General features: G+C 45.5%; 3 protein-coding genes and 1 long non-coding RNA gene across 10 annotated transcripts in view; 2 read left to right on the top strand and 2 right to left on the bottom strand.

Annotated features, from left to right (window-relative positions):
• Positions 1–93: 93 nt before the first annotated feature.
• On the top strand, positions 94–5,582 carry LOC118507108. The gene is made up of 3 exons (XM_036045110.1): positions 94–656; positions 3,514–3,641; positions 3,772–5,582. The coding sequence occupies exons 1-3, from the start codon at positions 558–560 to the stop codon at positions 3,887–3,889; spliced, it is 345 nt and encodes a 114-aa protein (XP_035901003.1). The 5' UTR covers positions 94–557; the 3' UTR covers positions 3,890–5,582.
• On the bottom strand, positions 1,798–3,007 carry LOC118507109. The gene is made up of 3 exons (XR_004905587.1): positions 2,868–3,007; positions 2,326–2,763; positions 1,798–2,066 (listed from the first exon to the last, which is right to left on the bottom strand). It is a non-coding gene; the product is annotated as an uncharacterized LOC118507109 (long non-coding RNA).
• Positions 5,583–7,968: 2,386 nt separating the features above from the next.
• LOC118506867 (protein HID1) lies at positions 7,969–12,576 on the top strand. Its single transcript, XM_036044603.1, has 4 exons — positions 7,969–8,434; positions 8,769–9,815; positions 9,883–9,973; positions 10,059–12,576. Exons 1-4 carry the CDS (start codon positions 8,369–8,371, stop codon positions 11,528–11,530), a joined length of 2,676 nt encoding a protein of 891 aa, XP_035900496.1. The 5' UTR covers positions 7,969–8,368; the 3' UTR covers positions 11,531–12,576.
• Positions 12,577–15,439: 2,863 nt separating this feature from the next.
• Positions 15,440–19,824, bottom strand: part of LOC118506298 — a 29,716-nt gene continuing 25,331 nt past the window's right edge. For all 7 annotated transcript variants that reach the window (XM_036043240.1, XM_036043241.1, XM_036043244.1 and 4 more), the window contains one exon: positions 15,440–16,964. In XM_036043240.1, the coding sequence (XP_035899133.1) occupies positions 16,772–16,964 (193 nt within the window). In that variant the 3' untranslated portion in view covers positions 15,440–16,771. The remainder of the gene's footprint in view (positions 16,965–19,824) is intronic.

The raw sequence follows: 19,824 nt of genomic DNA, 5'->3' as shown, positions 1-19,824 counted from the left end.
TAGCGAGAGCGAGACAGAGAGAGAGAGAGAAAGGGAGCGCGCGCGCCTTCGGTCCATGCGTAACGCATGCCGATGCGGCGGGTTGGAACGCTCGGATGGCGCGCGAATGCCGCTTTCGGTTGCCGCTGGTCCGGCATAAATTGTTCCGATCCGGGCGCACGAAGCTCATTCGTGTCCCAACATCGAGATCAACACAACTGTTACACGGAGAAAAGAAAACGCCGGCGCTGCTTGAAGGAGAAGTTTCCCAACCCCTAGGAAGCAAACGACGCAGGTGCCGCGATACCCATTGGTTTGGCGCAAAAACAGGTTGTTGTAAATCCAGCGTGTGCATTCGTGTGCGTTAGTGTGACATAAAAGTGAGAAAAAAGGAGGTGTTTTCCGAATTTTCTAAGAAAAATAAGCAATAATCGGCAGAAGGATCGGCTAGAGAGACTATAGAGAGCCTAGTTCGCTGAAGCTCTAAGCAAGGTTGCAACGGAAACGATCCGTCAAACGATCGGTGCTGGTAGTAGTTGCGGAGATCGACTCAAACACCCGAAAGTGACAGTTCAAACATGGCACACAAACTAATATCCTGCAGTGCCTTCGTGCTGGTGGCGCTCTTCGTGCTGAGTGCAGTGAACGTATCGAGGCAAGCGTCACTTTCACTACGGGTAAGTGTTTGTAGTAATCTTGTCCGTGTAGCATGCCTGTCAAATTTAAATCCCTTAGTGTACCTGTCAAAAATTGGTAAACAAAAAAAAATCAGTGCCACCAACTGCTAAGGTTAAAAGTTTTCGAATTCCAACCGCAAGATCAACTATTCTGAACCACCCTGTGCGCCGTGGTATCCCTGGTCATGTTCTTGACTTTGGTTCCAACGCAATAACCAATAACTTGAGTCCCCTGGTGTCGTGTCTGTTGTGTGCTGCTTCCCACCAGCCGCCCCACCCGTTCTGGCGATCGCGCACCAAAATATGCGTTGCTGCCCGATTTGTCTGACCTTCAGAATGATCCAATTCGACCGACCAAAGCCAAAACAAACCCCTCGTCCGTGTCTTCAAACCCGTCTCTCAAGGCGGCTCTCATCTTGCCACCCATGCCATATCGTTGTGTCGTTGCGTTCTGTTTCGACCAATTTCTGCACCCTGATCGCACTGAACCGTACAGAACGAAAAGAAGAAAAAAACAAGAAGTACGGAAACGATCCTCTAAAAGGGGAGCGCGATATCGTACACTTCAAAAGACCGCCGGAAGAAGCAAACGAAAAAAAAAAACAACAGAGACCAGTAATGGTCCAAGGGCCCGTGCTATTAGTTCGTATGGCAGGGCGCGCGTTTTCGGTAGCAAATTGGTTTATGTAATAGGGAGCCCCGAGTTTCGTCAATTTATTAAATTGCTTTTTGTCCACAAAATTGGACCCTAACCCGCCCAGGCCAGGCCCTCCGTCGTTGCCCGTCGTGGGGTGTTAAGGCGTGCGTAGCATTTTCGGTTCCGTTCAGCTGCATCGGTTGCAGCAGGGAAGCGCAAGAGGGAGCCAACGGACGACAGACATTTCACAACTGATGCAATTTTTGGGGAAAATCTCTTATCACTAGCATGGTAACCTTGAAGTTGAGGTGCTTTGTGGGTAATGGTTTTAGAACACTTCCAACTCATTGCGTCTTAGTTAAGGACGCCTGCCGGGGTTTAATGGGAAACTGATGCAATAAATAGCTATAATTAAAGCGGTGTACGCCTTCATTAGCAGGTTAATGGCTCCATCCTATGCCAAGAGGATGTGTTTAACTACTGTATTTATTGGTGTCATCTTGAAGTAATAGGCACTCCACAATATCTGGACATCTTGCTGTAAAACCACCATTTGTAGCTAATTAATGTCCACTAATAGTGTAGTTCTGCAAAGTGTGGACCAGCGTTAACATCTCTGTTGAAGTTGGTCGCGTCTGAAGATTTTTCCTTTTAAGGTCGGGAAAAAACCGTTTTCCACCCGTCGATCGAACGCGCCAGTTCAACGTCGTCTAAATTCATTGGAATTAAGATTTCTTTTCCATCTTTCCGTGCGAAGACCGTTGGAGATGCATCTGTCCAAGTACGTTAACGAGAAAAAAAAACAAATCATTTACTGATATCTCTCCCTCCGGGCTTCCCCACCCACTTTACTCCCCCCATCCAAGTTTTCTCTCGACCGCCAATGTACCAGTAATTGGATGGCGTTCGTGGAAATGGATTCTTCGGCGAGGACGTTGACAGATTCGCTCGAAATTACTTTCGGATTCTGTGGAACTTTGGGGGGGGGGGGGGAGGACAACTAGTCCAAGCCCCATCACTCGCCCTGCTCACCTGCTTTTGTTTCAATTTGGCTTTCCGCTTCTAAGAAGCTGATAATCTTCCACTCGAGCGGTGCTGCATTGACTGACCTGCAAGGTTCGGTGCCTTTTTTCGGTTTCAAACCTATGTAGCACAAACCCCTCCCGCGAGTGTGTGTGTGTGTGTGTGTGTGTGTGTGTGTGTGTGTGTGTGTGCTGCTGGCATTTGCTATACTGGGCCCGCCGCCTATCACTCCACGTTTACTCATTCATTCATAAAGTGAAGAGTAAAGTTGTTTACACCCTGCCACAGAAGGTCCGCGTGTCGTGCGCGTCGTGGCGTTCGCCGACGGTGCGTACGTATGCAAATATGGTCGCGCGTTCGATACCTCGCGCTTTTCTCTTCCAGTTGTAACGCGCCTCCGCGGAAACCAAGGTACATTCTTCGGCGTAGGGTTACGCACCAGGCCCTCTAACCAAAAAAGAAACAAAAGAAAAAGTTGGCAAAACAATACATTTCTTGCTTGTTCGATGGTGGCGCCCACTGGGCCAGTGTCATGTAATCCGAGCTCTTACCGTGTCATCAAATTTAAAGTGGATAGATCGGACGTAAAGTCGAAAGTCCACCTGGGTGGGGTGAGCACCTCGTGGTTCGGATGTGTTCGCTGCTTTGGAAGGTTGGAAAAATTCTGGAACGGTTTTTGCCTCCCGCTAATGGTGGCTGCAGATTCCGACTGCACGATTGACACGCTGCGTGCGTCATCGGGCGATCACAGTGCTGCACGTTTGAGCATCAACCGATGAACCGTGGGCCAAATGTTTACACATTGATTTATAACGCCCGGCAAACGCAATGCATCGGAGTTCCGTCCCGTCCGTCGTTACTATTGATTCGCGATAAGCAACTTCCGTCAGCCCGGGCAGCAAGTGCCGGGAGCCCGCGAGGAACGATAGACCGACTTCGTTCCAGTGTCCTGGGTGTGTGTGTCTGTGTGTGTATACACAAGCGAGCACGAGACTTGCAAATGCGCATGCCTGGACTGATTTGGACAGGTTGGGCCGATCCCAAACGTTCGTATGGGATCTTATCAGGGTTCCCTATTCCAACTATCGCCTGTAGGGACAAATGGGCCAGGGGGGGAAAGTGTCTCACATTAAGGAGCTTAACCTGATTTACCCGTTGTTTTACATCATTCTCGTTTCGTTCCTTTGTTTTATGCAGGTTTTATCACGCGGAGAGCGATCCGTATTCAACCAAACGCACAGCAAGACGTGCGAAGGCAACACACCGTGCGGTTGGGCTGTGTACGTCCCATCAACAAGGGCGATCGATAACTTCATGCAGAATACGTAAGTGTTTGACAGCTTTCACTTGACACTTAGCCACTTAGTATCGTATTTGACATTTGTTGTTTCCCCTTCAACTTTACAACTATTCCTATCTCTCGTTCTCTCTCTCTCTCTCCCACTCTCCTAATAGATGCGATTGTGAGAAGCTGAAGCAGTGCGTCCGAACGGATGACGATGTATCGATCAGCGCGTACGTCTACCGCTGCCGGGAGCATCCTTCCAAGGCGAAGTCGGTGCCCGTATCCTGATCAGCTCACCCGGACCGATCCGGCCCCCTCCCTTACAACTTGTATTGAAATTCCACCGTGGCAGCATTACTCCCCTGCATTAAGTCCGGAGTGTGCATACTATGTAATTACTGTAACACCTGTTATCCACTAAACATATAACGATTTAGAAAGGACAGCCATCCCCCCCCCTCAACACACTATATAATATGCTGACAGCGTTTAGCGTACGTAAGAATACATCAAAAATAATATTTTAACCGTAGCAGACGGCTCCTTTATCCTGGTGCGCGCTGAGTGGCGCCCGTCCGGTTAATGGTGTAAAATATTTAAAAATTTATTTATATTCGCTTACTTGTTTACTTGTTTCTAAACAAAAAAAAAACTTCGTTTCATTGTTGCGTATCTGATATGACCCGTGTGCTTTATCTCTCTCTCTCTCTCTCTCTCTCTCTCTCTCTCTCTCTCTCTCTCTTTGTCCCTGTGCTTACTAAACACTAGTTTGAAGGAGGATGGTTTTAATATTTTATATAAGCTAGAAGTAACACCTACATATGCTCATTTGCGATTCCCCATTTCGGCAAACAAACTGTGGGGGAAAGATGTGAAACCTACTGTTGGAGCTCTTCCCACGTCAACTATCCTGTCTCTCACCGTCTCTCTCTCTCTCTCTCTCTCTCACTCTAAATATATTATAAGACGACGTCATATTGACGCTATCTGCTCACGTTTCGGTTCGATCCCGCGCGTTTTACTACCTTCACTCACCATACACACCACTGATACGGTCAATGCTACATTTACTACACCAAGCTCACAGCGTTCCCAAGAACGCTAGTGGTGGTCCAATGGTTACTACACGGACGTTAAATAAACCTTCCCATATCTTTGGAAAAGACTTGATTAAGCTAAATGTATACTACGGTAGAATGAGTGAGCCGCACCCAGCCGCAAAAGGTCGCAAGCATCGCAACCGCTTTGGTGCACTAGGTGTAGGTGCTAGTTTGCACTAAGAAGCTTTTCCGGGTGACGTTTGGAAACGTCACTCAAGGCAAGGCACCCCCTGCGAAAAACAAAAAACCCAAATGCCACCATCCCTCCTAATCCATTTATGCTCGCCTAGTTTTGTAAGGTTAAATGTTAGCAGTTTAGGAGTGACAGGAAGTTTGTGTCTATGAGAAAACGAAATTTACATCTATTGTGTACATGCTAGGAATCTCCCGAATTCCCGGGTTCCCTTCCGGAACCTGTTGGGACACCTGTTTTTTGTTTGTTTTTGTTTTTTTTTTAATTTCTCGCGTACTTAAAGACGATGCAATAGGGCAGTTGCTACCAGAGTTGCAACGCTAGGTAATGATAAGCATTCAATCGGGACTCTGCTGCTCTGTAGGAAAGGCACGCGCAAAAAAATACTACTACCGTACATCAGATCCACATATGCACACACAATAGCCCCTAACGAACTGCTTCTCGAGAAGTATGGACAGCCCTTTTTTTACAGTCAGTATTCAACAAGCTTCAACTCAAATTCCAACTCCAGTTCAGTTGCTACTCCACATTAGTGCTTCGATAATACCCCGCCAATATTCGATTACCTGCTCGGGGTAATATAAGATCCACACAAACAGCAGCCACTAACGTGTAGGTTTCGAACGCTATGCAAGAACATTTAAAAATGATGAAATAAAACACCTTATCAGAAGCAGCTCAACAATTACGCCATTACACCATTAATTACATTCCGAAATCCGAACGCTAAGCTACTACTCCGAGTACAACAAACAACGATGGAAAAAAACGGCGACGGGTTGCTCATCACCGTAAAAAACAGCTTCTTAGCTTGTTTCTCAAGTAGAGAAGCGGTTTTGTTTACTAGTGATGGTCGTACTCTAATCAAGCGCACAAACGTGCGTGTTGGCGTGGCCCTTTCCGTGCACCGCGGTGGATAGAAAATTCCAGCACAAGAGAATATGGGGGGGGGGGGGGGGTCCGAGCCTAACTTTTCCACGAAGCGATACTACGCAGATTACGCATGATTCACGTTCTCTCGGTGTTCCATTGCGTAGCCTTGAAACAGGACAGGAAGGGACGGTGTCATAAACCCACAACCCCGGTGACCGATTAGAAACCGACCAAGCTGAGACGTGGGAGGGTGGGAGGGGGGGATGAGGGGCATGGAGTGACATCATACCGGGAAAGCGAAGTCAGTTGCAAGATAAGACAGTTTCAGTTAAGACCCAGATTGTTGACCCGAATAGTGCGGCGGGTACAGGAGTACTCCGGTTCCTGGTGGATTTTTTTCAGATTTTTAGGGTTTCTGGGAGAACATTGCCGACCGATCCGGTCCGCAATCCGGTATCGGTCGGTAGCAGCTTCAGTTGCATTTCGATTCTTGTTCTTCTGCTGAAAAAAAAAACCTAGAGGATTCCTGGTTAGCGCATCGCATCAGCTAGATCAGATCCGCGACGCAGTTGCGTATTGCACTTAGAGGACTTAGACAACAATCTGGGGGACATCAATCGAGCGTGAGCAATTGCTCACCAGAACAAGCACCAGAACGCTCTATCGCTACATTTATGCTACACCGATTGCTGATGGACAGCTTGGACGGACGTGTCATAGCATTGATCAGCCACTATCGCTCGCGCCCCGTACACGCTCCTACCATTATGCCGATGGGCGATATTGTGAAACTTTCTTTTTTCTGCTACTCATGCTGCTACTATCAGCAGCAGCATGGCGTATAGTACAGGGCGCTGCACAGCCCCATTGACGTATGCGCAGGTCTCCTTTCGCGCGCCCTGCACACTTTAACGCTTCCGAAGGACCAAAGTTCAATAGTTTGCCCGGCCACAACTTAGCATACGGGCTGTTGCAATAAGACGAAATGTTTCACGGCTGACTGTCGGGAATCCACACGCTAAACAATTCGGCTCCACAAGACGACGCCCTTGCTAATCGGGCAGGGAAGAAAGGTCATTGAATGCTGGTGGTCCGATGTGTAGCAAAACACGGTCGGTGTAATAACAGGCTACGGGTGTATAGATAACAAATTTGCTGATCGGGGCAAAAAATTCATTCAAGAGAAATGCACCGTCGAAAACCGGCGCGCCACTATGACGCTTGTGTACCGCGAAGTGGGAGGTATGCGCGATCAGGATGTACAGGAACGCGGTACGATTATGGGTGATGAAGGGACTTTAACATTCAACTCAAGTATTATTAATGAAAATTTTGGCTGGCCGTTTTATTACTTATTTAACTGATGGTTCCGGTTAGCAAATCCTTGTAGCAAATCCTTGGCAAAGATGCAGAACAAATTCCTAAGGACAATTCTATTGGATCGTACGCTTGTCATAGCTTAAGGTGAGCTCTGCTCGCTTCTTGCTCACTACTTTAAGTTTTGGTAATTTTCCAACTTTTTAAACTGCTACTCTCAACTGTACTTTCTTCATGGCTACTGCCTTTGAACTGTACCCTCACGGGATCCTCAAGAGATGCCCCTTCAGGCCTTCATTATTTATACTTACTCGCAGCTGGATAGCCATCCGAAGTACGAAAGGCCATGCCGATCATGTGTAAAGCATTTTACGCTCTAATCCTATCGTGTGAAAGGCTGCAAATGCATCATGCCGCTTATGCTGGATTTGTTTGCTCCAAAGTTTCCTTGGGCTTGCAGAAGTAAAAACAAACACATTTTTCTGTATGAGTGTTTTTTTTTAAACTGTTTTAATATAAATTTAAAACTTGCTTCACTTATCACCTTAGCAATGCGGCCTAGCTGTTCTTTTGGGATAAAAAATAATAATTTATAGTTGGTTACTAGCATAACAGAACCCGGTATGATATCCCATCTGAAAAATTCCTAAGAACTTATGATAGACTTTCGAGCTAAAAGTTATTTATGAAAGTTAAGAACGAAAAAAAACTTTACAACCATTAAATAGTGCAATTTTACTATTTCTATAACCGAAAAACTATAAACGGAAATTTGTTTTTAAATTCAAAACAACAAAACATTTATGAAACGTCAGATTTGTGTCCGTGGCGCTGATGCGCTAAACCACTGTCCACACCTGCTGTCTTCGTGTTTTGCCTGTATTGTCAAACTATTGCATGTATTCGTGTACGTCTCTTGACGGAGTGTGTATTTTTTCCTATTGTATCCAGTTACTTTCCACGCAATTTTTCACGGCTCTTCTCCGGTGCGGACTGCATGTTTAATCGTCTCTTGTGTGGAAAACTTCGTATTATAAGTTAATCCTGTCCTTTAACCATTCCGAGAAGCAAACGACGACACACCCGTAGTGCAAAAACTTTACCCTTTTTCTTTGTGTGTGAAGAAAAGTCGTCATTTTTCACACCGTCTGTGAGTGTTTTTTTTTCACGTCCAGCAAACAAAAGCATAGCCCCATGAAGCAAGCTCCGCTCGTAGCTTAGAGACCGTTTTCTCCCAGTCTCGTGTCTTGTGGCGTATACGCACCATCCGGCGGCCACAAGATGGGCAATACGGACACGAAGCTAAACTTTCGCAAGGCAATCGTCCAGCTGACGAGCAAAAGTCAGGTGAGGTGGTGTTTCATGCTTCTGCTGGTAGAATGAAGCAGAAAAAAGCAGCAACAACAACAACATTACAGCATTATGATTTCACGGCGTCCACCATCGTCGACGTGACCGTGCGCTGGTTGTGTGGGTGCTTTTTTCTTTCTTTCTTTCTTTGCCCAGCAACGCGCCGTTTCGTTTATGACCCACTAACTAACATATGTTTTCGGTTCTTCCACCTCCCACGCTAATGCTCATCACCACCCACAACCGCCAACACGGTGCACTTGCGTGTGTGTGTGTGTGTACACGCGCGCCACCATAATCATCGCCTTTATTATCCACGCCACATCCACAGCCGATCGATGCGAGCGATGACGCATTTTGGGAGCAGTTCTGGTGCGAACACAACACACCGGTGCAGGACGTGTTTGCGCTGGTGCCGGCAAACGAGATACGCAAGGTGCGCGATGTTATGCCCACGAATTTGGCCACGCTTTGCTACAAAGCGACCGAAAGGATGGTACGGGCGGTGGACAATAGCTGTAGGACGCAGGGCGAACAGCAAACCGTACTGAACTGTGTCCGGCTGCTAACACGTATCCTGCCCTACGTGTTCGAGGATGTCCAGTGGAAGGATTTTTTCTGGTCCTCGCTACCGTCTGGCAGCGAGAAGGAAGAAAGCGGATCGATTCCACTGGCCCAAAGTTTGCTGAACGCAATATGTGATCTACTGTTCTGTCCGGACTTTACCGTAATTGGGTATCGCAAATCGGGCCCCGAAAAGGCGGAAGAACTCAACTCAATCGACAGCTGCGAGTACATCTGGGAGGCTGGCGTGGGTTTTGCCCAATCGCCACCGCGCAATGGAAGCATGGATGCAAGGCGTACGGAGCTGCTGAAGCTGCTGCTAACGTGCTTCAGCGAAACGATGTACCGTCCACCGACGGCCAGCGATGAACCGAACCGTTGGATCGTGCACTTTACCAGCGCGGACAATCGGCACGCACTGCCCCTGTTCACGTCGCTGCTGAACACGGTCTGTGCGTACGATCCGGTCGGTATCGGGGTACCGTACAACCATCTCCTGTTTACCGATACGCTCGAGCCGCTGGTCGAGGTTTGTCTGCAGATTCTAATCGTTACGCTCGACCATGACATTACGAGCAATGGGCCGGCACAGTCATCCGCCTACATACACGACGACAGTACGATTGCGGACAATCTCTTCATTAACTATTTGTCGCGCATCCATCGGGATGACGATTTCCAGTTCATACTGAAGGGTGTGACGCGTTTGCTGAATAATCCGCTGGTACAGAGCTATCTGCCGAACTCGACCAAGCGGCTGCACTGTCACCAGGAGTTGCTCGTGTTTTTCTGGAAGATTTGCGACTATAACAAGGTAAGCAATGGTGCTTAAAATAGCGGCCAAATGCTAACTTTACCTTTTTTTTTCCTTTTCCCAATAGAAATTCCTGTACTTTGTGCTGAAAAGCAGCGACGTGCTGGACATACTCGTTCCGATACTCTACCATCTCAACGATTCCCGTGCCGATCAGTGTAAGTACCGTCTTACCGTTAATCGCGCCTCTAAGCAAGCTAATCCACCAGCAAACTAATAACCATTTTCGTTCCTCCATTCCAGCACGCGTTGGTCTGATGCACATTGGCGTGTTTATACTGCTCCTGCTGTCCGGCGAGCGTAATTTCGGCGTACGGCTAAACAAACCCTACACAGCCACCGTACCGATGGACATTCCCGTCTTTACCGGCACCCACGCGGATCTTCTAATTACCGTATTTCACAAAATCATTGCCACCGGGCACCAGCGCCTTCAGCCGCTGTTCGACTGCTTGCTAACGATTCTCGTCAACGTATCGCCGTACTTGAAAACCCTTTCGATGGTGGCCAGCATCAAGTTGCTGCATCTGCTCGAAGCTTTCAGCACACCCTGGTTCCTGTACTCTGCCCCGTCCAACCATCATTTGGTGTTTTTCTTGCTGGAAATCTTTAACAACATCATCCAGTATCAGTTCGACGGAAACTCGAACCTGGTGTACACGATCATCCGTAAGCGACAGGTGTTCCATGCGCTCGCTAACCTCCCGACGGATGCGGCCGGCATTGCGCGGTGTCTCAGCAATCGTAAGGGTGGCAATAGTGGCGGTGGCGGGGGCGGTGGACGAATGGGTGGTTCTAGTCAGGGGTCGGCCGGTTCGAAAAGTTACGCCGGGCACGATGATGATGCCGCGGATTATCAGCAGCGAAAAGCGGCTCTTACTGCATCCGGTACGGGAAGCGATTCCGTCGGTGGGGAAGATAGTGAGGAGGACCGAATTTCCACCCGAACAGCGCGAATCGGACTTCGCGAGTCAGACAGCGCCAGTGAGCGTGACGTCGGACCGCGCATCGTCGGTGATGAGGATGCTCGTAGTGATATCGTAGAAGAATCGATGGAAGGTTCCCGGCCGGCACAGGAAGCCGAACCAGGCACGCTGCAGGCGACGCTGCTCGATACACCCAATCTGGCGCAAATCACCGAACGTGAATCGGCACACCCGAGCGATCTCGCTAGTCCCTCGTCGCCGGATTTACCTGCTGGCGTGCCCGAAAAGCTCGCCATAAGCGATGAGGAAGAAGCGGAAGGCGCGAAGAAGGCTGGCACGGCTGATTCGTCCCCAAGCAAAACACCTTCCCCACTGAAGCGTTCCGTGGCGCAACGTGGAAGTCTACGCGTAACGCCGGCCCCGGCCCAACAGCACGGTTCGCAGGTGAAACAGTGGCAACCGACACCGGAGTGGGTGCAGTCGTGGCGCTCGAAGCTACCGCTGCAAACCATTATGCGCCTGCTGCAGGTGCTCGTGCCACAGGTGGAAAAGATCTGCATCGATAAAGGCCTTACCGATGAGTCGGAGATACTGAAGTTTCTGCAGCACGGCACACTGGTCGGTTTGCTGCCGGTACCGCATCCGATCCTGATCCGAAAGTATCAGGCGAACGGTGGCACGACCGCCTGGTTCCGGACGTACATGTGGGGCGTGATTTACCTGCGCAACGTCGACCCGGCCGTGTGGTACGACACGGAGGTGAAGCTGTTCGAGATACAGCGTGTGTAAGTCAACGGAAGTCTGGTAAGCAGAAAACTGTTCTTATTCCCTCACACTAACAAACGCCCCCGACAGCACTGTCATCATCTTACGGACGCTTTTTAAATGCTGTTTCCACTGTACTGGACTGGTTAAAGTATGATGCCTTTGAATGAAGTAGCATAAGAGATAGCGAGAAAGAGACAAGGTCAAGATCCTCCAACAGTTATAGGTGCAATAAGCTTACCTTAAGGGGCTATCAAACCCCCCCTTTACCCAATATTCAATTCTGATCGACCATTCCGTCTGTAGCTGTCATTTCAAAAACATCCAAATCCTAACTTAAGTAAGATATGCCCGTTCAAGCAAAAGACAGGCACTCAAGTAAAGTAAAATGCGTCGCCTCTTACTGAACACCTTTTTTTAACGCGTCCTTTTCGTTTCGGCCATATATTTTATCCGCTTAAAGTGTCAATACGTGAAAGCTTTAATGTAGTGCGTGCGTGTGTGTGTGGAAACCAGTGGGAAAATAGCTTAAACTACTACTTCTCTATTTATGTCCTTTTTAATTTGTGGCAAGATTGAATCCGCTCCCTTTAAGAGACAAAAAATCTAAGAAAATCAATAATAATAATTATTTAAAAAAAGAATGCTAAAACTCTTATAAACTTTGTAAAAGAGGCTTTGATACATAAACAGCACGCATATTCGTGTAAAGCATACAAGTTTACGTAAGAAAAAAAAAAACAAAACAAAAACCCAGTTAAGAGAAGATAAAACCCTCTAATAAATGAAAGGAAGGCAGGGTAAAGAAAAACAGAGAACAGAAGGGAGGAACAAACCCGGATAGAAAAATAGGGCCGATGTGCAAAAGCATTCTAGAGGTTAACCGTGTGCGCCTGACGTAAACTAACTTAAATCAATCAAATCTATATGACATACAAAAACCCAATATAACATATACAACCATACAATAATACATACACCTCTATATATATATATCGTACTGCGTGTGACGAAGCAAAGGTGAGCACACGTTTGCGCTTTCCTTTATCGCACGAAGACTGTGTTATAAACTGTGGTTGGTTTTTTTTTTCATAGTGATATAAAAAATATTGAGAAGAAGTAATTGCATGTTTAAATAACCCCTTTTCGGTGTAGTTAGTAGCAGGTCGATGATGGGATTCGTTCTCAAGTCTTGTGCGATGATAAAACTCATTTAAAGGGTTTTTGATGATACAATTGACAAGTATACTTACTTACTTACTTACTTACTTACTTACTTATCAGGCGCTACAACCGCTTTGCGGTTTTGGCCTGCTGCTACAAACCTCGATACCGCACACGGTTTAGCGCCGTCGTCTGCCAATCCATTATCCTGGCCGTTCTGGCGAACGCATCAACGCCATCACTCTCCATCTCAATTTGGGCCTACCACGCCTCCTGTGTCCGCGTGGACGGCATAAAAGGACTTTACGGGCTGGGTCGTCCGGTGTCATTCTCATGACGTGACCAGCCCACCAGAGCCTGACTAGTCTAATTAGCTGCACGATGGTGAGATCATCGTACAGCTCGTAGAGCTCGTCATTACAGCGGCTCCTCCATTGTCCTTCCACACATACGGGGCCAAAAATCCTTCTGAGCAACTTCCTCCCAAGCGCGGCTAAGAGGGCTTCGTCAGTTCTCAGTCAGAGTACTGGGACTATACACATTGACAAGTATATTGGTATGATATGGGGTTTGAAAGTAAGTCAGCAAGGTGTTGACTTGTTTCGATGTTTTTACTGTACTTTTATTATGATTCTGCAATAATTGCTTCAATATTATCCAATCCAATTGCTAAAAAGGTTTAAATAGTCTATTTTAAAGTCAAAATTTTATTGGAGTGTTCTTTTACATCAAATAACGTGTATCAAATTACCCGATAAGGTGTTAAATGCCATAAGTAAATTATGATTTATTTGCCCTTTAAAACTTCAGAAGACTGGTGATGTGGCTGCAACACGTTTGATTGACGTGGCCTATTTGCGACAATTTCCGTACAGTAAAACAACTGGTTAAAATGTTGATTGCCTTGTCAATTATGTCTTCAAAAAACCCTTAAATATTACTGTCGTACATTTTCCCTTCCATGTTCTCTTTCTGTTTATCTCTCTATCTACGTTATATGAGAGACAAATGAAGTCCAGTAAGTCCAAAGTCTCTTTAATCACTAACCAATCATCAATCGTTATTCACATGAAAATTTTACAAGATTTGCCGAACTAATTCTGTTTTAAAGACCTGCTTAACCTAGCCAACTCATCAGTTTTACCAGTTAATTGGCTCTAAGCTGCTACCCTTGAAAGCATCGACAGGTTTTGACCTGGCATGTGTTGCGTTCCCTTACCTTTTTCTTTGCCCGCACCTGGACTGCGCGTCTGGGTCTGGCTGGGATTCGATACCGGCACATCGCTGGTTCCCAACTGTTCGTAGCATCCGGGTCCTAAAAAAATAACCAAACGTTTCTAAAATAACTGCACACGTTTATAAAAATTGGTCTCCGGTGATGCGGAGCAGCAGCAAAAAGATTACAGTGTGACTTTATTGGTCGGGCTGGCACTGGCAGTCCACTCCGGGACGCTATCCCACTACTGCTTGCCGCGGAGACTCTTAGCTGCTGGTTTTCACCCCTCGCTCGATGTGTCTCTCCTTAGCCAACCTGAATGTCTCGGACTCCTCCGTGACACCCATATTGACGGCCAGCTTAGTGCGGACGCCCCGTCAACATGGCCTGGTCCAGCACACAGGACTCCCGCCCTCAAATCAGTCCGTAATCCGACCCACGAGTAGCCGCGTTACAGGAGACGCCACGCTCCCAGTCGAAGAAGCGTGCGTTAAAACTCGTACTGCTGGTTCGGCTCGGTCGGGTCGGCCAGCAGCAGTGCGTGCTGGCACCCTTCGGCTGCTTCGCCTGCTGCGCTTGCTGGCATGTCTATTTTTAGAAACCGGACGACTAGCTCCCTCTAGCGAGCGCAGTGCCGGGGGAATGTAGCTTGCATGCAAGTGGGCGGATTGTATGTAACACAGGCACCCCCCGCTCGATTATCCGTGTTTGCATAGATGTTGACGGGCAAAATGTGGCCAAGTTATGCTTCTTTCAAATTCAAAATAATCTGAACAATGAGATAGGCTCATACCGATCAGTATTTAAACCGGCTTATTAAAAACTTATTTAAAAATTACCTACGCCAGATGAGATTTGATACCGGTCCTGTCGTGTGAATGGGATTTACCATCGATATTATTATTAAATGTTTATACACGTAACTTTCTTTCATAAATATTCCAAATACCAAATTCTAAATAATCTATTCGTTTTCTATTCTAAATTCTAAACTAAATTCGATTCGTTTAGTTGTATATGAGAAGAGGAGTTGAAAATTTTAAGAATAACGCAAAAAAAAACATCATTTAATTTTATAAACTTTTATTTTCTTAATCATTTACATAGGACAGTATCGCGTGGAACAAGATTGGTTGAACAGTTTATAGGTGTACGGTTTCTTAATTTCGTAACATTTTCTACTGGTGAAGTTATAGTCTACCGTATCCAGCTCGGCCTGGCTGAATAATGTAATACACTATCGGAAATAATTATAAAACCCGATGTATAAGCTGTGTGAACTATTAAAAAGCTTATATATGGATTATAAAAATTAAAAAATAATTTTCCAATTTGGTTTTACTGGCTTCATCTTAAATCATCAAACAATTTTAAAAACACTCGTCGCTTTTGTAGTGAGGAGGACTTAGTTAATTTAAAAAAAGTTCTCCATTAAAAACGCCCAAATGAAGCGTTTTTCTCTTTACTTATTTAATTTTGAAACGCCTTCAAACACACGTACAGACGAATGTCTTTATAATTATTTGAAGGAAACAAACGGATAAAATTAGAAATTATGATGCTGTTAATGTTTTCAATTTATTTTTATTCTACCATCAGAACACAACGTGGGGTGGTATTATAATTATTTCCTTCAGTGTATTTTCAATTGGTTGGCTTTATGTTTGTTATTGCTTAGTTTTGATTTTTTGTTTTCTCTTGCTAGTTTATGCATGTGCGCAAACCATCTCGCTATGTACAACGCTTATTATAAAGCTTCGGTTGTATGTACAGAAGAATGCTTCCTTCGCATCCATTGTCACAAGTATACGGCAGATCTCGCTAATTAAATGTACAATTTTTTTTTACAGTATACAGTAGTTGCAGTAGCAGTAGCAGCGTGGTGTTTGAGTTTCCAAAACTACCATCGAAATACATCCAATCTATTATTGCTAGCTTAGTTGTGTACATGAATAAATACGTGTTCCCACTCCCCAGGGGTGTTGTAGCCCTAGATCTGATGGCTGTAGGTTGCTTTAGTGAATTTACGTCATGGAGTCTACTTACTAATGTTTCCCTATCGTTCTAAACAAACACACGCACACACACACGTACATAGAGAAAGCTTCAATTTGATGCATCTAAACATTTACTAATACTTCTACCACACCGCACTAACTTGGCCACTCTACCCTAGCAGATCAGATCAATGTGGATGCGCAGCATTTTGCTGTAGCTTAGGCGATAAATACTCAGTTTGCGGTTGACAGTCACACGCGATCACATCCCTTACGGTACTAACCGATCTACCCCTTTGCTTCTTCTTACCCTAAGCGCACCTTACTAACCTATCCCGAATTTATTTTGATCACCGTTTTTCTTTAATTACATTGTCAGTTACTGCCATCTCATGCTTACGAAGCTAATAGGAATACGTTTGAACTGTGTTCCTCACCCGCAGGGTTTGAACCGATCCGCGGGCGACGTACGCTAAACTGCATAAATAATGTTTCACTCACTCTGTGTCGACAGTTGGTGGTGACTTACTACTTAACCAACAAACAAAAAAGAAACCCTAAATACTACTACAGTTCGCAAGAAACAGGCAATAAATAAGTGTACAGTACATTGACTTTAGTGAACTCTCGCAGTGAACAGAAGGATGAACGGTGTGCTTCGTAATGCGAGACATTCATCCTCCAATGAATCCTGTCAATCGAAAGTGAATTGGCCTGCTATCGAAATAGTTGGTTCGTTGCGTTAATGAGTTTCCTCCAATATCTCCTAGGTTCACACCTCGGTATCAGTACAATTCATTTTCGCCCAGAAGGATCTGCACCACGCACATAAGACGTCCACTTCGGCCATCTTTTCCACTATCCTATGTACAGCGAACGCATTCCATTTTAAAACTTTCTATTGTCCCGCAGGTGGGCCCGTTTCCGGCGGATCTTCTTTTCACATTTGTTCCACCAGGTCCGTTTGACGCATACCGTTTCCGGCTTCAGCACAAAACACTTCATCTGAACGATGTTGAAGAACAGTTTGCCGACCAGATTGGCATCACTGGAGTCAGCCATTTTGAGACAGGTACGAAATCTGTAGACAAAGACAAAGCGGGTAAGGGATAAAAATGAGGTTATTAATTACATCGTTTTTGTAAATTGGTTCATATTTCTTAAAAATAAGGTCAAAGAAAAAAAAAGAGAGAGAGAGTTGAAACAAGAGAGACGTAACGCAAAACTGTTTGTTGAAGCTGCAATAAAATGAAACGGAAACAAAAAGACAAATTAAAAAGAGAATGTAGAAACAAAAATCGTTAAATTCCATAATCCTCCTCCGTCGTGTTTGGAACTCTTGTCCCATAAAACAACATCTAATCACACTTTATTGCACACATGTTTGATGCATCATCATGCCCGTTCGTGGGGGAAAGCTTGGACATGCTTCACCGATCATCATCCTCCTTTTTGGGAATGTAAGCTGATGTGTTTTTTTTTTTTTCTTTTGTAGATTTTTAGGACGATTTTGAGAGCGATTGCCGACTACCACGATGGGACACGATGACAGCAGCAATAAAGATTACAATCTGTGAGCATTTCTGCTCCTATTTTATTGAAAGTGTCGATGATCTATGATGTGACGTTTTTTGTTTTTCTCCTTAGGATAAAAAGAAATTGGAGAGCACCCACAAAACTACACGGGAAGGACGATGAGATCCACAGATCTGACAGAATCTAATTTCTTTAAACGGATTAGAGTGTAGATAGTTATCGATGGCAAATTGATGCATTCGGGTATGGATTCCAAGTAGAATGGATTGGTGGTTTAACATTCAATAACCTTTTTGCGTTGCAAAAATACCAAGAAATCTGTCATGGTGTTGAAGTTCGCAAAAAGGAACAATTGAAAACGCTAAATAAATCATCACCTTTTATGGGACATCTTTTAGGAGATGTGCCGGGGGTTCGAAAAAAAAAAACTACTTCTGGAAACTTTACACTCCAGGTCCTAGCGAATAAGGACATCACCAAGATATGCGATCAAAGTTCTCAACTAAATCACCAACGTTGCGCTCGCCATTGCGCAATGCGATTTTACGATCCGCACGAAGTAATCGCCATCACAGGCCTGCCGAACGCATAAAACTGCCATTAGCACTCATTTTGCATTGGTTTGGTGCGCCATTCCCTCGAGTAGTACAGTTCGGACACTGCATCAAGGGACCAAAAATTACGACCAAAGTCCTCCTTCGTCGCGGAAATTCGGAAATCATTGCAATCGAAACCGAAGCAATTAACGCGGTTCACGCGCGTGTGTCCTGTGACCGTCATTAACGTTTGAACGAACGTCCCTAGGTTCAGATTAATGTTAGTGGTAAGGATTGTTGGTAAAGGTTAGGGGTAAGGTTGTCGTCGCGCGTTTGACTCATTACTTTTGTTGCTCTTTTTAGGTTAAAAGTAATGTCCGCAAAACAAACGGAAGCACCTTCGGGATGTCGTAATTCAACTGGACCACCTTACCCAACCACCACGACTGACAAACAACCCAACGAGGGGGGGTCTGCCGGTGACATTTTTATGGCAGAAAGACAGCTCCACTAAGGACCAGAAAACGAATGTCGTCTTTGATTCCACTCGGTTCAGGGAACGATGCTGCCCCATTCTACCGGGCTTTGCAACGTACAGGTGCGAAAAAGGATGAACCGAGCATGGTAAGTCCTCCTTGTTACATGCATTTAAAAACAACGAACTCCTACTTATCCCGACAAGCAAGCATCCTTTTTGCTGTCTTTAGAAAACATCAGCAGGCTCCGTACAGCAACGGAACAATGTCACAAAAGAAGGACAAATACAACATCCCTCGGTGTGCGCGCGATGTCTGGAAGGTGGGTAACATGATGCACCGTCGCCCTCCACTGTGGAAGTGGCTCGTAACAAATGCTACCCTAACGCCCATCCAAAAAAGACAATTCCTCGCATTGCAAAACTGTTCGCTCACTTGCGAGAGAAGATTGTGATTTTAATTAAGATTTAACGAAGAAATTAGTCCTTCGATTTTAAAGAGTGCGGAAGCCACAGAAGAAAACATGATGCAAGACCATTTGGCGACACTTGAACTGAAGAGTGGATAAGCGTGTGCGGGTGATTGAATGGTGTTTAAAACACTGGTAATGATTTGCTGACTGGTCTGGAGCTAATGCTGTGGCATTAGCGTTTATCAACCTGGAGCCGTTCAAACACTTGAAATGAATGCGAAGAAGATGCTTTGCAAGAAAGTTGTATCTCAAATCGGGAACGTTTTGCAGGGCTTTTCAGATGGTTGCGTAGGTGCAATAACGTGCTTCGGAATTCTTAATCGATTAAGCTTCTCAGATGATATCACAATTGCAACACCTAATTTCACATCCTACATATGCTAGTCCTTCCAACTTCAACTTATACTGTTGTCCATTTTTTTGTGAGCAAAAGCACCTTAGAAACTCTGTTCTTTTATCTCTTGAAAGCATCATGACTGGATGCGGCCGTTTTGGTTGGCACAATTTTCTTAGCACCTTCGATTTCCTTATGGCGCGCTTCAATGATTTCGTCTGAGACTCATTATCAGATTTATTAAATTAAGTCTTGAGGTTTCCCGTAAACTGAAGAGTGTATATCAAAAGGCGTGAGAATATTACTTCCACTGCACCTCGCGTCAAAGTTGAATATTCCAACAATTCAGCCCGTTGTTGTCCGCTTGCTGCATTTTAAGGCGCTTTCCTATTGGAACGATTCGACCGTTCGGTTTCGAAAAAGCACCGAAATTCAATCAATCAAACACACCGCAAAGGGCAACAAAGAGAGAGAGAAAAAACTACACAGAATACACCCATTTCTCGATACGCACCGCGCATACTAATAGAATATGACAAATTTATCTATGATCTAGCGCGACCGCACCAGGGACCCGGGCACAGCTG

Source organism: Anopheles stephensi, chromosome 2 (assembly GCF_013141755.1).
Source record: "Anopheles stephensi strain Indian chromosome 2, UCI_ANSTEP_V1.0, whole genome shotgun sequence".
NCBI classification, from domain to species: Eukaryota; Metazoa; Arthropoda; class Insecta; order Diptera; family Culicidae; genus Anopheles; species Anopheles stephensi.
The sequence above is the reverse complement of the archived record's forward strand: the minus strand, read 5'-3'. Positions and strand labels throughout refer to the sequence as shown.

Bases quoted from the DNA above. Each gene is read 5' to 3' on its own strand.
- LOC118507108 (XM_036045110.1), top strand. From the start codon at position 558: ATGGCACACAAACTAATATCCTGCAGTGCCTTCGTGCTGGTGGCGCTC. The intron at 657-3,513 runs GTAAGTGTTTGT...TGTTTTATGCAG, and splicing joins AAGCGTCACTTTCACTACGG to GTTTTATCACGCGGAGAGCG. The intron at 3,642-3,771 runs GTAAGTGTTTGA...CTCTCCTAATAG, and splicing joins GATAACTTCATGCAGAATAC to ATGCGATTGTGAGAAGCTGA.
- LOC118506867 (XM_036044603.1), top strand. From the start codon at position 8,369: ATGGGCAATACGGACACGAAGCTAAACTTTCGCAAGGCAATCGTCCAG. The intron at 8,435-8,768 runs GTGAGGTGGTGT...CCACATCCACAG, and splicing joins AGCTGACGAGCAAAAGTCAG to CCGATCGATGCGAGCGATGA. The intron at 9,974-10,058 runs GTAAGTACCGTC...CCTCCATTCCAG, and splicing joins CGATTCCCGTGCCGATCAGT to CACGCGTTGGTCTGATGCAC.